This window comes from Scyliorhinus canicula, chromosome 1 (assembly GCF_902713615.1).
Source record: "Scyliorhinus canicula chromosome 1, sScyCan1.1, whole genome shotgun sequence".
In the NCBI taxonomy this organism is placed as follows: Eukaryota; Metazoa; Chordata; class Chondrichthyes; order Carcharhiniformes; family Scyliorhinidae; genus Scyliorhinus; species Scyliorhinus canicula.
In genome coordinates, this window is record NC_052146.1 from 193,404,957 (window position 1) to 193,419,006 (window position 14,050).

General features: G+C 43.6%; 1 protein-coding gene across 6 annotated transcripts in view; it reads right to left on the bottom strand.

The window, feature by feature from the left end:
- Positions 1-14,050, bottom strand: part of rmnd1 (required for meiotic nuclear division 1 homolog) — an 88,473-nt gene that overhangs the window by 36,619 nt on the left and 37,804 nt on the right. For all 6 annotated transcript variants that reach the window (XM_038805469.1, XM_038805506.1, XM_038805496.1 and 3 more), the window contains 3 exons: positions 12,136-12,211; positions 8,398-8,437; positions 7,200-7,300 (listed from right to left, as the gene is read on the bottom strand). In XM_038805469.1, the coding sequence (XP_038661397.1) occupies positions 7,200-7,300; positions 8,398-8,437; positions 12,136-12,211 (217 nt within the window). The remainder of the gene's footprint in view (positions 1-7,199; positions 7,301-8,397; positions 8,438-12,135; positions 12,212-14,050) is intronic.

The window sequence follows — 14,050 nt, forward strand, 5'->3', positions numbered from 1 at the left end:
CGGAGGATTGACTGTGAACTAAACTGCAAAAATATTGTTCTGTCAATTCCTGCACGTTCAGAAAATCATCTATACTGTATTAATCTTCCTAAATAATTAAAATGGATAAGATACAGAATGTAGGAAAGAGTCATTGGAATTGTAACAGTTTGCATATTTAATCCATGATGTTCATTTTAATCCATGGATGTACTCCAAGCATCTATGATGTTCCTTCATCAGTAACATATCTCACAGTGGCACTCTCTAAACCTCCACTGATGGAAAGTTGGAAGAAGTAGTTATTGTTGGGAGGATAAAAGGTGGGGTGAACCACGATGAAGCTTTGGTCTTAAATCCATGTTCTTGATGGGGGGAGGGCAGCGCCGGCCCTAGGGTTGCTGGCGCCCCTGGCAAGCTGAACTTCAGCGCCCTTCCGGGGGGGGGGGGGGGGGGGGGGGGGGGGGGGCGAGGCGGCGGGGGGGGGGGGGGGGGGCCAAGCCGGCGGGGGGGGGGGGGGAGGAGAGCGGGTCGGGCCGAGGCGGCGGGCGGGGCCGAGGGGCAGGCGGGGGCGGACGGAGTGGGGGCCGCCCTTGGGGAGGGCAGCCACCGCGCATGCGCTGGTTGGCACCGGCCCAACTGCGCATGCGCGGGACCAGAGTCTTTGGCGCCCCCTAGCACATGGCGCCCCGGGCGACTGCCCGAGTTGCCGGTACCTTGGGCCGGCCCTGGGGGAGGGGTGGAATGGCAGGGGAATAGAGAGAAAGGAAGTGGCTGCTGTGCAAAGTGACTGCAACTTTGACTAATAAAAGGCTCATCTCAACTTCTAGACAAGAAGGTTGCCTGCTATCGGTTTGCCCCCGGGAGTATGGATGGGGGGTTGCGAGCATGGCGGCGGGCGGGGGTGTGGAGGGTGGGCGATATGTTCCTGGAAGGGAGCTTTGCGAGTTTAAGGAGCTTGGAGGAGAAATTTGGTCTGGTAAGGGGAAATGATTTTAGGTACCTACAGTTGCGGGACTTTGTCCTGAGACAGGTCCCATCCTTCCCACGCCTCCCGCCAATGGGGATCCAAGACAGAATAGTCTCTAGGGGGAGAAGAAGGGGCGGGCAGAGTCTCTGATATTTATAGGGTGCTCATGAGGGAGGAAGGGTCCCAGACGGAGGAGCTGAAACTCAAATGGGAGGAGGAGCTAGACGGGGAAATGGAGGACAGGCTGTGGGCAGAGGCCCTGAGTAGGGTAAATTCGACCGCAACATGTGCCAGGCTCGGCCTGATTCAATTTAAGGTCGTTCCCCGGGCCCACATGACGGTGGCTCGGATAAGCAAATTCTTTGGGATAGAGGACAAATGCGTTAGGTGCGCAGGAGAACCAGCGAACCATGTTCACATGTTTTGGGCATGCCCTAAGCTTAGGGGGTACTGGGAGGGATTTGCGGGCATCATGTCCCGGGTGCTAAAAACAAGGGTGGCGATGGGTCCAGGGTTGGCAATTTTTGGGGTTTCGGAAGACCTGGGAGTGCAAGGTGAGAAAGTGGCTGATGTTTCGGCCTTTGCTTGCCTGATAGCCCGGCGACGAATACTATTGGCATGGAGGGACTCAAAGCCCCCGAAGACTGAGTTGTGGCTTGTGGACATGTCGAGTTTCCTGGGTATGGAAAAAATTAAGTTCGCCCTGAGGGGATCTGTACAGGGGTTCACCCGAAGGTGGCAACCATTTGACTTCTTTGCGGGAGAGTGAGCGTCAGCAGGGGGGGATAGAGTAAAGTAGAGTAGGAGGGATAAACACCATAATCTCAGCCAAGCTCATATCAAAGCTCCAAAACCTAGGACTTGGCTCTCCAGTCTGCAACTGGATCCTTGACTTTCTGACCAACAGACCACAATCAGTAAGAATGAACACCAACACCTCCTCCACAGTAGTCCTCAATACCAGTGCCCCGCAAGGCTGCGTACTTGGCCCCCTACTCTACTCCCTGTACACACACGACTGCGTGGCAAAACTTGGTTCCAACTCCATCTACAAGTTTGCTGACGATACGACCATAGTGGGCCGGATCTCGAATAACGATGAGTCTGAATACAGGAGGGAGATAGAGAACCTAGTGGAGTGGTGTAACGACAACAATCTCTCCCTCAATGCCAGCAAAACTAAAGAGTTGGTCATCGACTTCAGGAAGCAAAGTACTGTACACACCCCTGTCAGCATCAACGGGGCCGAGGTGGAGATGGTTAGCAGTTTCAAATTCCTAGGGGAGCACATCACCAAAAATCTGTCCTGGTCCACTCACGTTGACGCTATCACCAAGAAAGCACAACAGCGCCAATACTTCCTCAGGAAACTAAGGAAATTCGGCATGTCCACATTAACTCTTACCAACTTTTACAGATGCACTATAGAAAGCATCCTATCGGGCTGCATCACAGCCTGAAATGGCAACTGCTCGGCCCAGGACCGCAAGGAACTTCAGAGAGTCGTGAATACCGCCCAGTCTATCACACAAACCTGCCTCCCATCCATGGACTCCATCTACACCTCCCGCTGCCGGGGGAAAGCGGGCAGCATAATCAAGGATCCCTCCCACCTGGCTTACTCACTTTTTCAACTTCTTCCATCAGGCAGGAAATACAGAAGTCTAAGGACACGCACGAACAGACTCAAAAACAGCTTCTTCCCCACTGTCACCAGACTCCTAAATGACCCTCTTATTAACTGACCTCATTAACACTACACCCTGTATGCTTCAACCGATGCCAATGCTTATGTAGTTACATTGTATATCTTGTGTTGCCCTATTATGTATTCTCATGTATTTTCTAGAATTTTGTTTAATTCCCTTTTCTTCCGTACTGAATGGTCTGTTGAGATCTGTTGAGCTGCTTGCAGAAAAATACTTTTCACTGTACCTCAGTACACGTGACAATAAACAAATCCAATCTGCGGGGAGTACCGGTGGGAGAGGAGTGGGCTTGTGCAGTAGGTTACGACTGAAGTATTGAATGTACGTGGATGTTTGCATATTTTTGCTTTTTTTGCTTTCTGTTGATGTCTGTAACTGTTTACAAAGCCAAAGACTACCTCAATAAAATTGTTCATTAAAAAAAAAGAAGGTTGCCTGCTCACTTGGGGTTAGGCTAGTTTGTCTGAGTGCAAAAAATTAAAGCTTCACTTGCTCCCCACAGAGGACCTTTCAAATGAAGGATATCTCAAGCAACTTGATCTGCAAATAGAACATAGAACAGTACAGCACAGAACAGGCCCTTCGGCCCTCGATGTTGTGCCGAGCAATGATCACCCTACTCAAACCCACGTGTTCACCCTATACCCGTAACCCAACAACCCCCCCCCCTTAACTTTACTTTTTAGGACACTACGGGCAACTTAGCATGGCCAATCCACCTAACCCGCAAATCTTTGGACTGTGGGAGGAAACCGGAGCACCCGGAGGAAACCCACGCACACACGGGGAGGACGTGCAGACTCCGCACAGACAGTGACCCAGCCGGGAACCAAACCTGGGACCCTGGAGCTGTGAAGCATTGACGCTAACCACCATGCTACCGTGCTGCCCCTATCTGATTAGCATGCCAGAAATGTAATCTACTAGCAGGCCAGAAATGTAAACCCAAAAATGGGAACAAAGTACAAAAAACAGCAAATCATGCTCCTCGGTCTAAAGTGAAACTGCGTCATGCTGCTCCAGTAAAACAGTCGGTAGTTTAATTTTGACCCAAGGGAATGAAAGACTGCTCATGGGTGGCTTTGCCATCTGTATCACTGACTTAATTTGTGTCACCCTGTGGTGCAAAAGCCTTGCCCAGTGAATTCAGTAAAAGTGCTATATTTCTTCATAAAGATTTAACTGTTTGCATTACTTGTCTGAGGCTCATTAGTAATATCCTGCAACAACATATTCCTAAATTTAAGCTGAAATCACCAAGAGTAAGGTGTGGCCATAACAGTCAAGATATCCAAGCTGCATTCATAAATGCTGTTTGTTTATAACAGGATTTGAAAAAAAAAATCAGATATGGCCTATTCATAGATCTTGTGCTGTCATCCACACAGTAGCTGCTGCAGGAAATCATAAAAATTCACACAATGACCAAAGCAGGAAACGTTAAGCACCCAATCACCCTCTTGCAGCTTTCCATACTCTTATGTGAAAAGGAAGTTAATTTTAGTACAACACACTAACATTTCTGATAAATTAAAACAATGGACTGGATTTTCCTGCAGACCTCAGGACCCTAATAAGACCGGCATTAGTTTTCTCGGAGGCAGCCTCCTTATTAGCCACAAATGCCCCTGCTCCCTTGTTAAAAATGGTGGGCTACTCCAGAGCTTCAACAGCCCTACTAGGAGAGGTAGGCCCTGCTGAGGCAAGTTAGAGGTCAACATACAAGTTCAAATTCAAAGGGTCCTCAGAGTGGAGAGGAAACCCCTGCAAATGGATCATTTGAGCAGAGCATGTTCTGTTCTGCTTGCGGTCCCATCTTTGAAGCCCTTTAATATCATTATAATTTATTTAAATTGGTTCCCGATCTTTCTGGGCAGGAACCTCATTACGCCAATTAGAAAATGAGCGTGTCAGCAAACTTGGGCTCAAAATCCCAGCCAGTGTCGGCTACCAAGTTTCTTTTTAAAATTCTGTCATGGGATAGGAGTGTCGTTGGCTATGCCAGTTGTTGCCCATCTCTCGTCCAAGAAATGATGACTCAGAAGCCTGTGAAACCTGGTTGGGGTCACCTCACCTTGCCAAAGCCAACGCTCTGTGACAGTACATGAACAATACAATTTCCGGTTCTAAAATAGATGGTAGGGTCATTTTTTTCTCAGAGCAGAATTTGATTGGGTGGCTGGAAAGCCCTCCCAATGTCATGTGTCTGATGAACAGGTTTCCAGTGATGGGCACTCTGCCTATTTGAAGGGTGGGATTTCCCACATGTTCAGCAGCCATTGAGAGTGAAAGTATCATTTATCTTTGTGCAAATCTAGGGTGCGATTCAACGGGGAACAAAAACAGTCAGCTTTTGGGCACGTTTAGCAGGGTGTCCCTCGGTGGCTGCAGTGCCAAAAAATACCCCGCTATCAATTTGCCTTTTTTGGACCTTGGCAAAGAACACCCCTTCGAGGCCACACTTTAGTCATTTCCTGCATGGACGAACTCAGCTCACCAGTGCAGGAGAACTACTCGTGGTTGGGGTGCCAATCCACCTCTAAAGGGAAAGGCACTCTGGGCCTAACCCCAGGCAGGGGCAACCTAGCACACGGGCACCTTGGCACTGCCAGTGCATCTGCCAACCTTGCAGTGTCCCGGTGGCATTGCTGGGGTGGCAGTGCTAATGTGCCCGAGTGCCAAAATGCCTAAGGGCCAGGATACCACCCTGCCCAAGGCCCAACCACCCGTGGGCCTCCAATGGCTTGGGAGACAACGACTGGTCCATGTTTGTGTGGACAAGTCCTAAACAGCACCTGATCACAGCCTTGATGGGGAGGCCATTAGTCCCCGAGTGACGGGGAGAATCTGGCGCAAGCTTATTTAAATTAGCCTCATTTTGTCACCAATAATAATCTTTATTATTGTTACAAGTAGGCTTACATTAACATTGCATTGAAGTTACTGTGCAAAACCCCTAGTCACCATACTTCGGTGCCTGTTTGGGTACAGAGGGAGAATTCAGAATGTCCAATTCACCTAACAGCATGTCTTTCCGGTACTTATAGAATTTACACTGCAGAAGACCATTCGGCCCATCGAGTCTGCACCCTACTCAAGCCCACGTCTCTATCCTATCCCTGTAACCCAGTAACCTCCACTTAACCTTTTTTTTTGATACTAAAGAGCAATTTAGCATGGGCAACCCACCTAACCCGCACATCTTTGAACATGTGGGAGGAAACTTACACAGACAAGGGGAGAAAGTGCAGACTCCACACAGACAGTGACCCAAGCCGGGAATCGAACCTGGGACCGTGGGGCTGTGACCGTACTGTCACCTAACCAGAGACCCTGGAGCTCTGTACAAAACTAGGACTGCTGTGACCTGCCCTGAACTCTCCTGCGCAGCTCTCCCCAGCAGATTCAGATGTGAGATCTTCTACTTTGCCTCTGTGTGTCTCTGGCGATCTCTTTTTTGTAAGAAAACAATTCATCTAGAAAATGGAAAAAGCTCATCTCCGTGATTTGGCGTCAAATGTACGTGACCTGCTTATTGCTACCACTTCTTGTCGGAAGACTTCACACAGCCTAATTTCTTTCACTCTAAAAATTTTTTTAAAGTACCCAATTCATTTTTTTTTTCAATTAAGGGACAATTTAGCGTGGTCAATCCATGTACCCGAACAGGCGCCGGAATATGGCGACTAGGGGCTTTTCACAGTAACTTCATTGCAGTGTTAATTTAAGCCTACTTGTGACAATAAAGATTATTATTAGAACCAGCCTATAAAGAACCTTAACTCTGGAACCAAGCCATATAAAGATGATTTCTTGAGGTATGGTTTTGTCAATTGTGCCAATGCAAATAATTATGCAAAGCCCATGTGTGTTATATGCAGGTAAGTATTGGTAAATGAGTGAAGTTTCAGATTTTGAAATTGGTGTTGGTGAAAAATTCATTTTGAGGTTGAGACTCCAGACTATTAAGTTACAGCTGACTCAAAATAAAAGACAATTGTACCTGACCTGCGACAGCACATTAAAAACACAGCAAAAAACCATGAAGCTGTCAGCATTCTGGAGTTACATCTCTCAGGAGTATCCAGTGCTGAATAAAACAAGCATTTTGTTGCTATTGCCCTTCACGGCGGCCTACATGTGAGAGGCTGGATTTTCTTCTCACAAGGATGAAGATGGCACAAAAGAACTGGCTGAAGTCTGCACTGATATGTGCATTGCCCTCTCCTCTTGTGAACCTGATTGGAGTGAGATGGTGAGGAACAAGTAGGCTCCCCTCTTGGATTAAAGGTCTGCTGATGTGGGTTGTGACGGTAGGCTGGCATGGGTCCCGAAGGTCGGCCGGTTGGCGAAAGTGGGTCCCAGGAAAAAAAGTTTGAAAAACACTGGTCCAATGTATATGTAGATTATTTACATGTTGACTAAATGATATGAATTAACGCATTAAAATGGTTTTATACAAGTATTTATTTTCTAGGCTTTTGGGTTTTAACCAAACATTGAAAACATTCTAATCCAGTAAAACAATAGAGTACCCTTACTCTGCAATCCGATAGTTAACTTCCTCATTTTCCCAATGAACCAAAGCAACTTCATATGGCTGGATCTCATGTGGCTCCAAGATTTGCATAACACGTTTCACCTAAAAGCAGAGGATTAATTTTCATAAAAGTGCACCAGCTTATAAAAAAAACACAATGAAATACAAACTCTAAAGACTTCGATCTGAATAGCACACTGGAATTGAGATTTTTACATTAATTTTAATGTTAACACTTACCCAATGACTTATTATCCACATTCAAGTTAGGCAATCAAACATTTTAGGTCTGTTTAGAGCTATTGCATCAGAAATGCATTGGATATAATCTTTGTCACTCAATTCATTTTAAAAGTTCATTTAAAAATAATTTAGAGTACCCAATTCTTTTTTTTTTCCCCCCCAATGAAGGGTCAATTTAGTGCGGCCATTCAACCTACTCTGCACATCTTTGGGTTGTGGGGGTGAGATCCACCCAGACAAGGGGAGAATGTGCAAACTCCAAACAGACAATGAATCAGGGCCAGGATGGAACCCGGGTCCTTGGCACCGTGAGGCCAACCACTGCACCACGTGCCACCTAAATGAATTCATTTTTACCTCTATACACATACCTGGTGTACAGGACAGAAGGATTTTTAACATTTCAATCTGTGTTGAAATTGTTTAGTTAAACTTCTATTAGCTTTATTTACTTCAAGAACGCAGAAGCCATTTTTCAGTGAAATTTAGATGTGCATTAATTAAAAACCTTGTAAATAAATTAACTTCCACTGCACTATTAATGCAATAACATACCCATGAATTGAATAGGGAATACTGAATAATGCTGATAGAAAGTGACAAGAATCTATTGTTGATTACTGGTGTGTATTAAAAGAATTCATTGCATATTATTGAGCAGCAAGTCCCCAAGTTTTGCAGAATGATGTGATAAAAATTGGCAGTTATTCCCAATGACTGGCACAATCAGAACTAGAAGGTACTCCAGTAGACAGAATACCAGAATATGAGGCCACATATGTTGCCAGAATGAGGAGTGTGTGCCACCAGTGGGAAGCAGGTGCCATTGGTTTTCATGGTGGAGAATGTTTCATACCAACATAGTCACATAAGAGGGTTGAGGTAAACACACAGTTAAAACGGGGCATAGAAAAATTAAACTACACCCTAGATACATGCAGTGTGATTCAACTTACCGCTTTATCTTCCACATTCCAAAAGACAACAGAGCCCTCCCTGTGTGTGCAAGAAATAAAGATTGTTAGTGTTGCAGAAGGTCATGGAGAGGACCATCTGTTGTCTTTTAACAGCCAGATAATAACTGGATAGAATATAATTGCACAGCCTTAAGAGCTCTATGACTGGATCACAGATAGAAAATGCAAAAGATAATAAATTTTTCTCAAACGATTAACAGTTATTGATACATTTAATACCTCGAATGATAAGTTCGCTACCAAATGCAGCATTTGGTGAAATAAGTTCTGTTAGTGCATTATAACATGGGTGGGATTTTCTGGTTCAACCCACTGCAGGGATCATCTGGTCCCATTGAAGGTTAATGGACTCCACCTCCCCCCACCCCTTCCTGAAGATTTCAATTGATCCCTAATTGTCATCTATGGAAAAGAATTCCAGGTTCCTAACACCATGTCCAAAAACGTTTCTGGATTTCTCTACTGAAAGGCCTTTTTCGAATTTTATTATGTTATCTTGTTCTAGATTTCTTCTCCAGAGGAAATACTTTCCTTATATCTATTCTATCAAATCTCTTAAACATTTTAAATACCATAATTAAATTACCCGTTATCCCTTAATCCTTTAAACTCAAGGAAATATAACCAGGATTTATGCTACCTATCCGTATAATTTAATCCTTTAACCCAGTCTGCATTGCAGCCCTTGGAAAGTCTCTATCACTGCAGAGGTTCGGGTGCACAAACTGAATGCAGTATACAGATTAAGTCTGATCAAGGCTTGTGCCACTGAAGAGTTACTATCACACTTTTGCATTCTAATTGCTCAGAGGCAAAGTTAACATCCCATTATCCTTTTCATACCTGTGCATTAGCTTTAAGTGATGTGTACATAGACCCTAAATCACTTCTAAATATTAGAATTAATCTGCACGGTGGCACAGTTGTTAGCACTGCTGCCTCACAGCCCAAGGTTAATTCTGGACTTGAGTGACTGTCTGTGTGGAGTTTGCACATTTTCCCCCCCGCAGTGTCTACATGGTGCTCTAGTTTTCCTCCCACAGTCCAAAGATGTGCAGGTCAGGTGGATTGGCCATGCTAAATTTCCCCTCAAGTGTCCAAAGGTTAGGTGCGGTTACGGGAATAGGGCGAGGGTGTGCGCCTAGGTAGGGTACTCTTTTAGAGGGTCGGTATATAGAGTTGATGGGCTGACATTATACACCAGTCCATCATAGTTTTCTTTACTCACTTGGTCTATGTCCTTTTTATAACTTCCATCTTTCACCCACACAACTTAACTGTGCCTCCTGACTTATGGTCACCTGCAATGACTTACCCACCAAACTAAACCATAGCTGGAAGCAACGCATGTTTTCGTAAAAAGGCTCTTTATTATTCAAAATGATATATCCTCCACACAATTCTGCAGCTAGACTGTACTTCACAACATTCTAGGGATATGTCCTACAGAGATGCTGTAAGATTGGAATGCAGAGTGATGTTATACCAAGGACTTGTGTGCAGCAGAATGGCAGTTCAATCCAAATCGAAGCTGACAGGAGACTAATAATATATTAATAAAAGTGTCCTTGCAAAGCCCAAGTGGGCAAGCAGTAGGTGATGGATATATCACTTTAAAAGAATAAATAAACTCTATACCGCTCTGAAGACAAACCCAGAGAACCCATAAATAGGAGGTCGGCAGAGACCTGAGCTGTCAGGACAAATCTACCACTAATGATTAAGTTTAAACAGTGATTGGTAAATGTATGGAGGATACCCAATTAAAAAATTCCTTTCTCAGAGTTACAGAGCCAATGCAGAGAGTGGACGGGGCAAGTTCCGAGTCCATTTCTTTGCTTGCTCCAAAAATCAATTCAAATTAAATCAAATTCATGGTTCCCACAAAAGAGATATACTAGATCCAAACGGACAAGAACAGGCATTACACCAGATCGCGGGCTTGATCTTAACCAAAAGGCTGATATTCCACATAGCAGATTTCCATGTATACGATCAATGAACACCTCTCTTTAAGATTGCCTAAGCAGCAGTCATGCAACAGATATATTCTGAGATTTCTCCCAGAAGGAAGCTACATATACCAGGCAGTTACTCAACTAGCAATATCGCTTAATAATGTGTAGAGACATTTCTTCAAATTATTCTTCCCAGAAAATATTTTAAGGCACCCATACGATCCCAGTGCACTGAAATATTCAAATACAAGCAAGATGGACTCACAATAGGAAAACATTAATTGCTCACCAATTTGCATTTCATAAAACGGTTTATGTTGGGGAATATCTCAATTTACCAAAAGGCACAGCAATTGACTGGTGAGATGAGAAAGATTAACGGTAGGGAACCATATGCATGGTCAAGAGGTAGGTTGTTAAAGTGAGATGGAGCAATAACAAACTGGAGTGGTTTTGTGAAGTAGCAATGAAATGGCGGAGCAGAGGGAAATGAGTAAGCCTGGCTCACAGCAAGAATGTGCAAGTTGAGACATTGGGCTGGAGAAGGTTTTTCAGGCAAGGTGGATGAGGTAGAGAGGATGAGGGTCTTGGAGCATTGGGGAACAGGATGTCAGGGGAGTTGGAGAGCACAGGTGGAATGAGATTGCTGACCTCCGTCCAAGGGAAAGCTTAGTCCACAAAGTATTGTGTTAACCAGAATTTGTGAGGTGCGAAAGAGAAGTGGATGAGAAGGGAATTTGATAAATTAATTCTAGAAGTGTAGACTAGACTTTTAAAATTGGACAGTGATCTCCAATGGTTTTGTTCAGCCATTGAAATTTAAATTGTTCTGCATCAAATCTGCAGTTGCATACAAGCAGAGACAGCGATGAATATATTATTCTTTCAATGTTAAAAAAGCCAGAAATACAAATAAATGCTTCTTTAAGGATTAGCTTTATTTTTTTTGGAGGTCCTGAAGTTTGGAGATTCACAAAGCCAAAATATCTGTTCTCACTTGCTGTAGTATGATCCTCCCAAGACAGTAATGAAAACTGACAGCTCTGCACTGGCAGGAATCAGACAAAGACTTCCTCATCAGCTCGCCAAGGAAAGCAGATGCATTCCTCTCTCCCCCAAGCAGCATTATTGCCAGGAATCCAATGTGAGATATTCGGTAATTAACAAAATAATTAATTGGAAATGAATAAAATACCCATTTTGTTGGTTCTCAAAGACAGGAGTTGCTTACCCAGGACACAATGGCAAGAGATGAAGACTTAGAAATGCGGGTGTGCCTATTTTTGTGTGCCTTATTCGACAATGTTAACACCCTGCACTCAAATAGAGAAGTCTGAAGTGCACTGGGACTTTGAGCATCAGATCGCAGTAGGACTTCGCATAGGTTAATGATCTAATTTCCAGGTACGTGATTGGGTTAGATTGTCTGTGTCTGGAGAGTATTGGATCAGCCTCAGCTTCGATGGTCAGGGATTGCTGGGGTATTAATTTATTACTTCAGTAAAGTTGGAGTTTAATAAAACAACTTTGACTATTAGAATAACGGAAAATGATTTCAAAAATCTTTTGCATAAGCTGCACCTGTTTTTTTTTAAAGCTGCACCTGTTTAATGGGGGTCAATTTAACAAAAATATGATCAGTTGCATTAGTGTATGATTCATATCCTTGAATTGGGAGAACACAAGATACACCAAAAATGCCCAAACATTACACATTTTACAGGTGAGTAGTAGGTGCAAAGATGATATGCAAACCAACCTGAATAAGAAAATTAATCCATAATCATTTGGCTTGGCCAACATGTCAGTTCCAATTACCAAGACGTTTGAGGCATCTGGGGAAAATCATTGAGGAACGAGTAAAAAGATTTGTAATGTATTTAATCCTATGCTAGTTCAAAACAAAAAAGTAATACAGTTCAATTTGTAGCATTCTTTATGCGGAGGTAAAACAACAGAAAATGAAAGCACTTTAATTTCTGTTATTAGTCTAAGAATGGAGGGTGAACAAGAAATGGACATTACAGAAAATTTGTATAATGTCTGATTTGCAGGATCAATAAACATTCAAACTCATCCTAATTGTATGAGCATTACTTGCTTTATCAACCGCCACTTGGATACTTGAGTAAATAGGGAAATATGCAGTCATCCAGTATTGAGATCGGTAAAATATTTTAAAGTATATTTATTAAGGTTTTACATTTGAAAGAATAATGCAATAAAAAAATACATCGCCATAAGCAAGGATCAAGAGAAATAAAACAGCTCAGTACACGAGTACAGAGAGAGATCATCATAACTAGCTTGATACAATTATTAGACATAACTAGCCCACCAGAAACCAAAGGAGAAACAGGATGAGGCCATGAAAACCATGGCAAAAATGGTGCATGCCTTGCCAGACTGCATCAGCCCGCAATTACAATGAGAAATCAAGATAAATTTTCTGCGCCATGTTCGATGCGCATCGACGTACATGTCCCCATCTCCAGAAGCACCAAGGGTACCAACAATCCACCAAAGTCTCTTCTCCTCGGATACCAGACCCATCAGCACCCATGTATGGAACAAGCATGGATTCTTCATATCCACTATTGCAAAATTCAAGAAAATATGTGAAAGCCCCAGTTCCAAGGGAGTTACATATATACCACACCATACAACTTAATCCCAAACTAAGGTCCAGTACGGAACCAAAATCATTCCATACTAATATGCAGAGAGGACGGGCAGGTTCAAATCAAACCTTCAGAGCCTCCCAAGAAAGGCAGAAGAAAAAGGATGGTAAGGCTAGAGCTCCCAGAACTAACCCACAGGGTAACATAGGATCAGGAACCAACTCAGCTCAATATTACCCTGATGCATGCCAAGCAACCACCAATGAAGAGGAGAAGACAATAGTTCAATCAATATCAACCTAAAACCAAAACGCAGCTCAACCCCCAGGGAAGCAACAGGATATCTATCAAGCATAGTATTTCTCTCATCCCCAGGTTCCCATGCACCGAGGAAACAAGTATCTGCACAATATTAATATGAAGGTGGTTTTTGTGAATTGGGGAAGGAGGCAAATTGAATGGGTGAAATACAGAAGTCAAATAACCAGGTCAGAATTAGAAATATCACATCAATTGCAACATGTAATTTAGAATTCCAAATTTCATTGCCTTCGAGCTGTGCAGTGGTCATATTATGTAGTGTCAAGAATGTATAAAATTAATAAGATTAACAGTGAAAATGAGATGAAAATAAATCAGAAAAGTAACAACACTAGCAGGCACTTATAGGAATAACGAGATATAATTTGCCCTGTAACAAGAATAGCAGGAGTCCAGAGACATTAAGGTGTGAATGGTCATATCAGAAAATTGTGTATCAGAGATGAGTGAGGCTTGACAAATGGCAACATCTAAATGCAAGGAATTTGAGCGAGGTAGACAGCATAATCCACAGGGGTGAATATCAAAGGTATTGAACAGTATAACTGTTAGCACCCTCATTGGGAAGGAGGCCGGTTCTGTATCTAACAGCCAAACAGACGTGATCCAAGCCACGGACGCCTATTCTAGTTAACATTTAGAGCCATGGCAGATTACAGATACTGTCCTCAAAATTGACACTATTTCATACCTTAACTGAACCAGGAAGAGTCATTTCCCAGGCTTGGACAC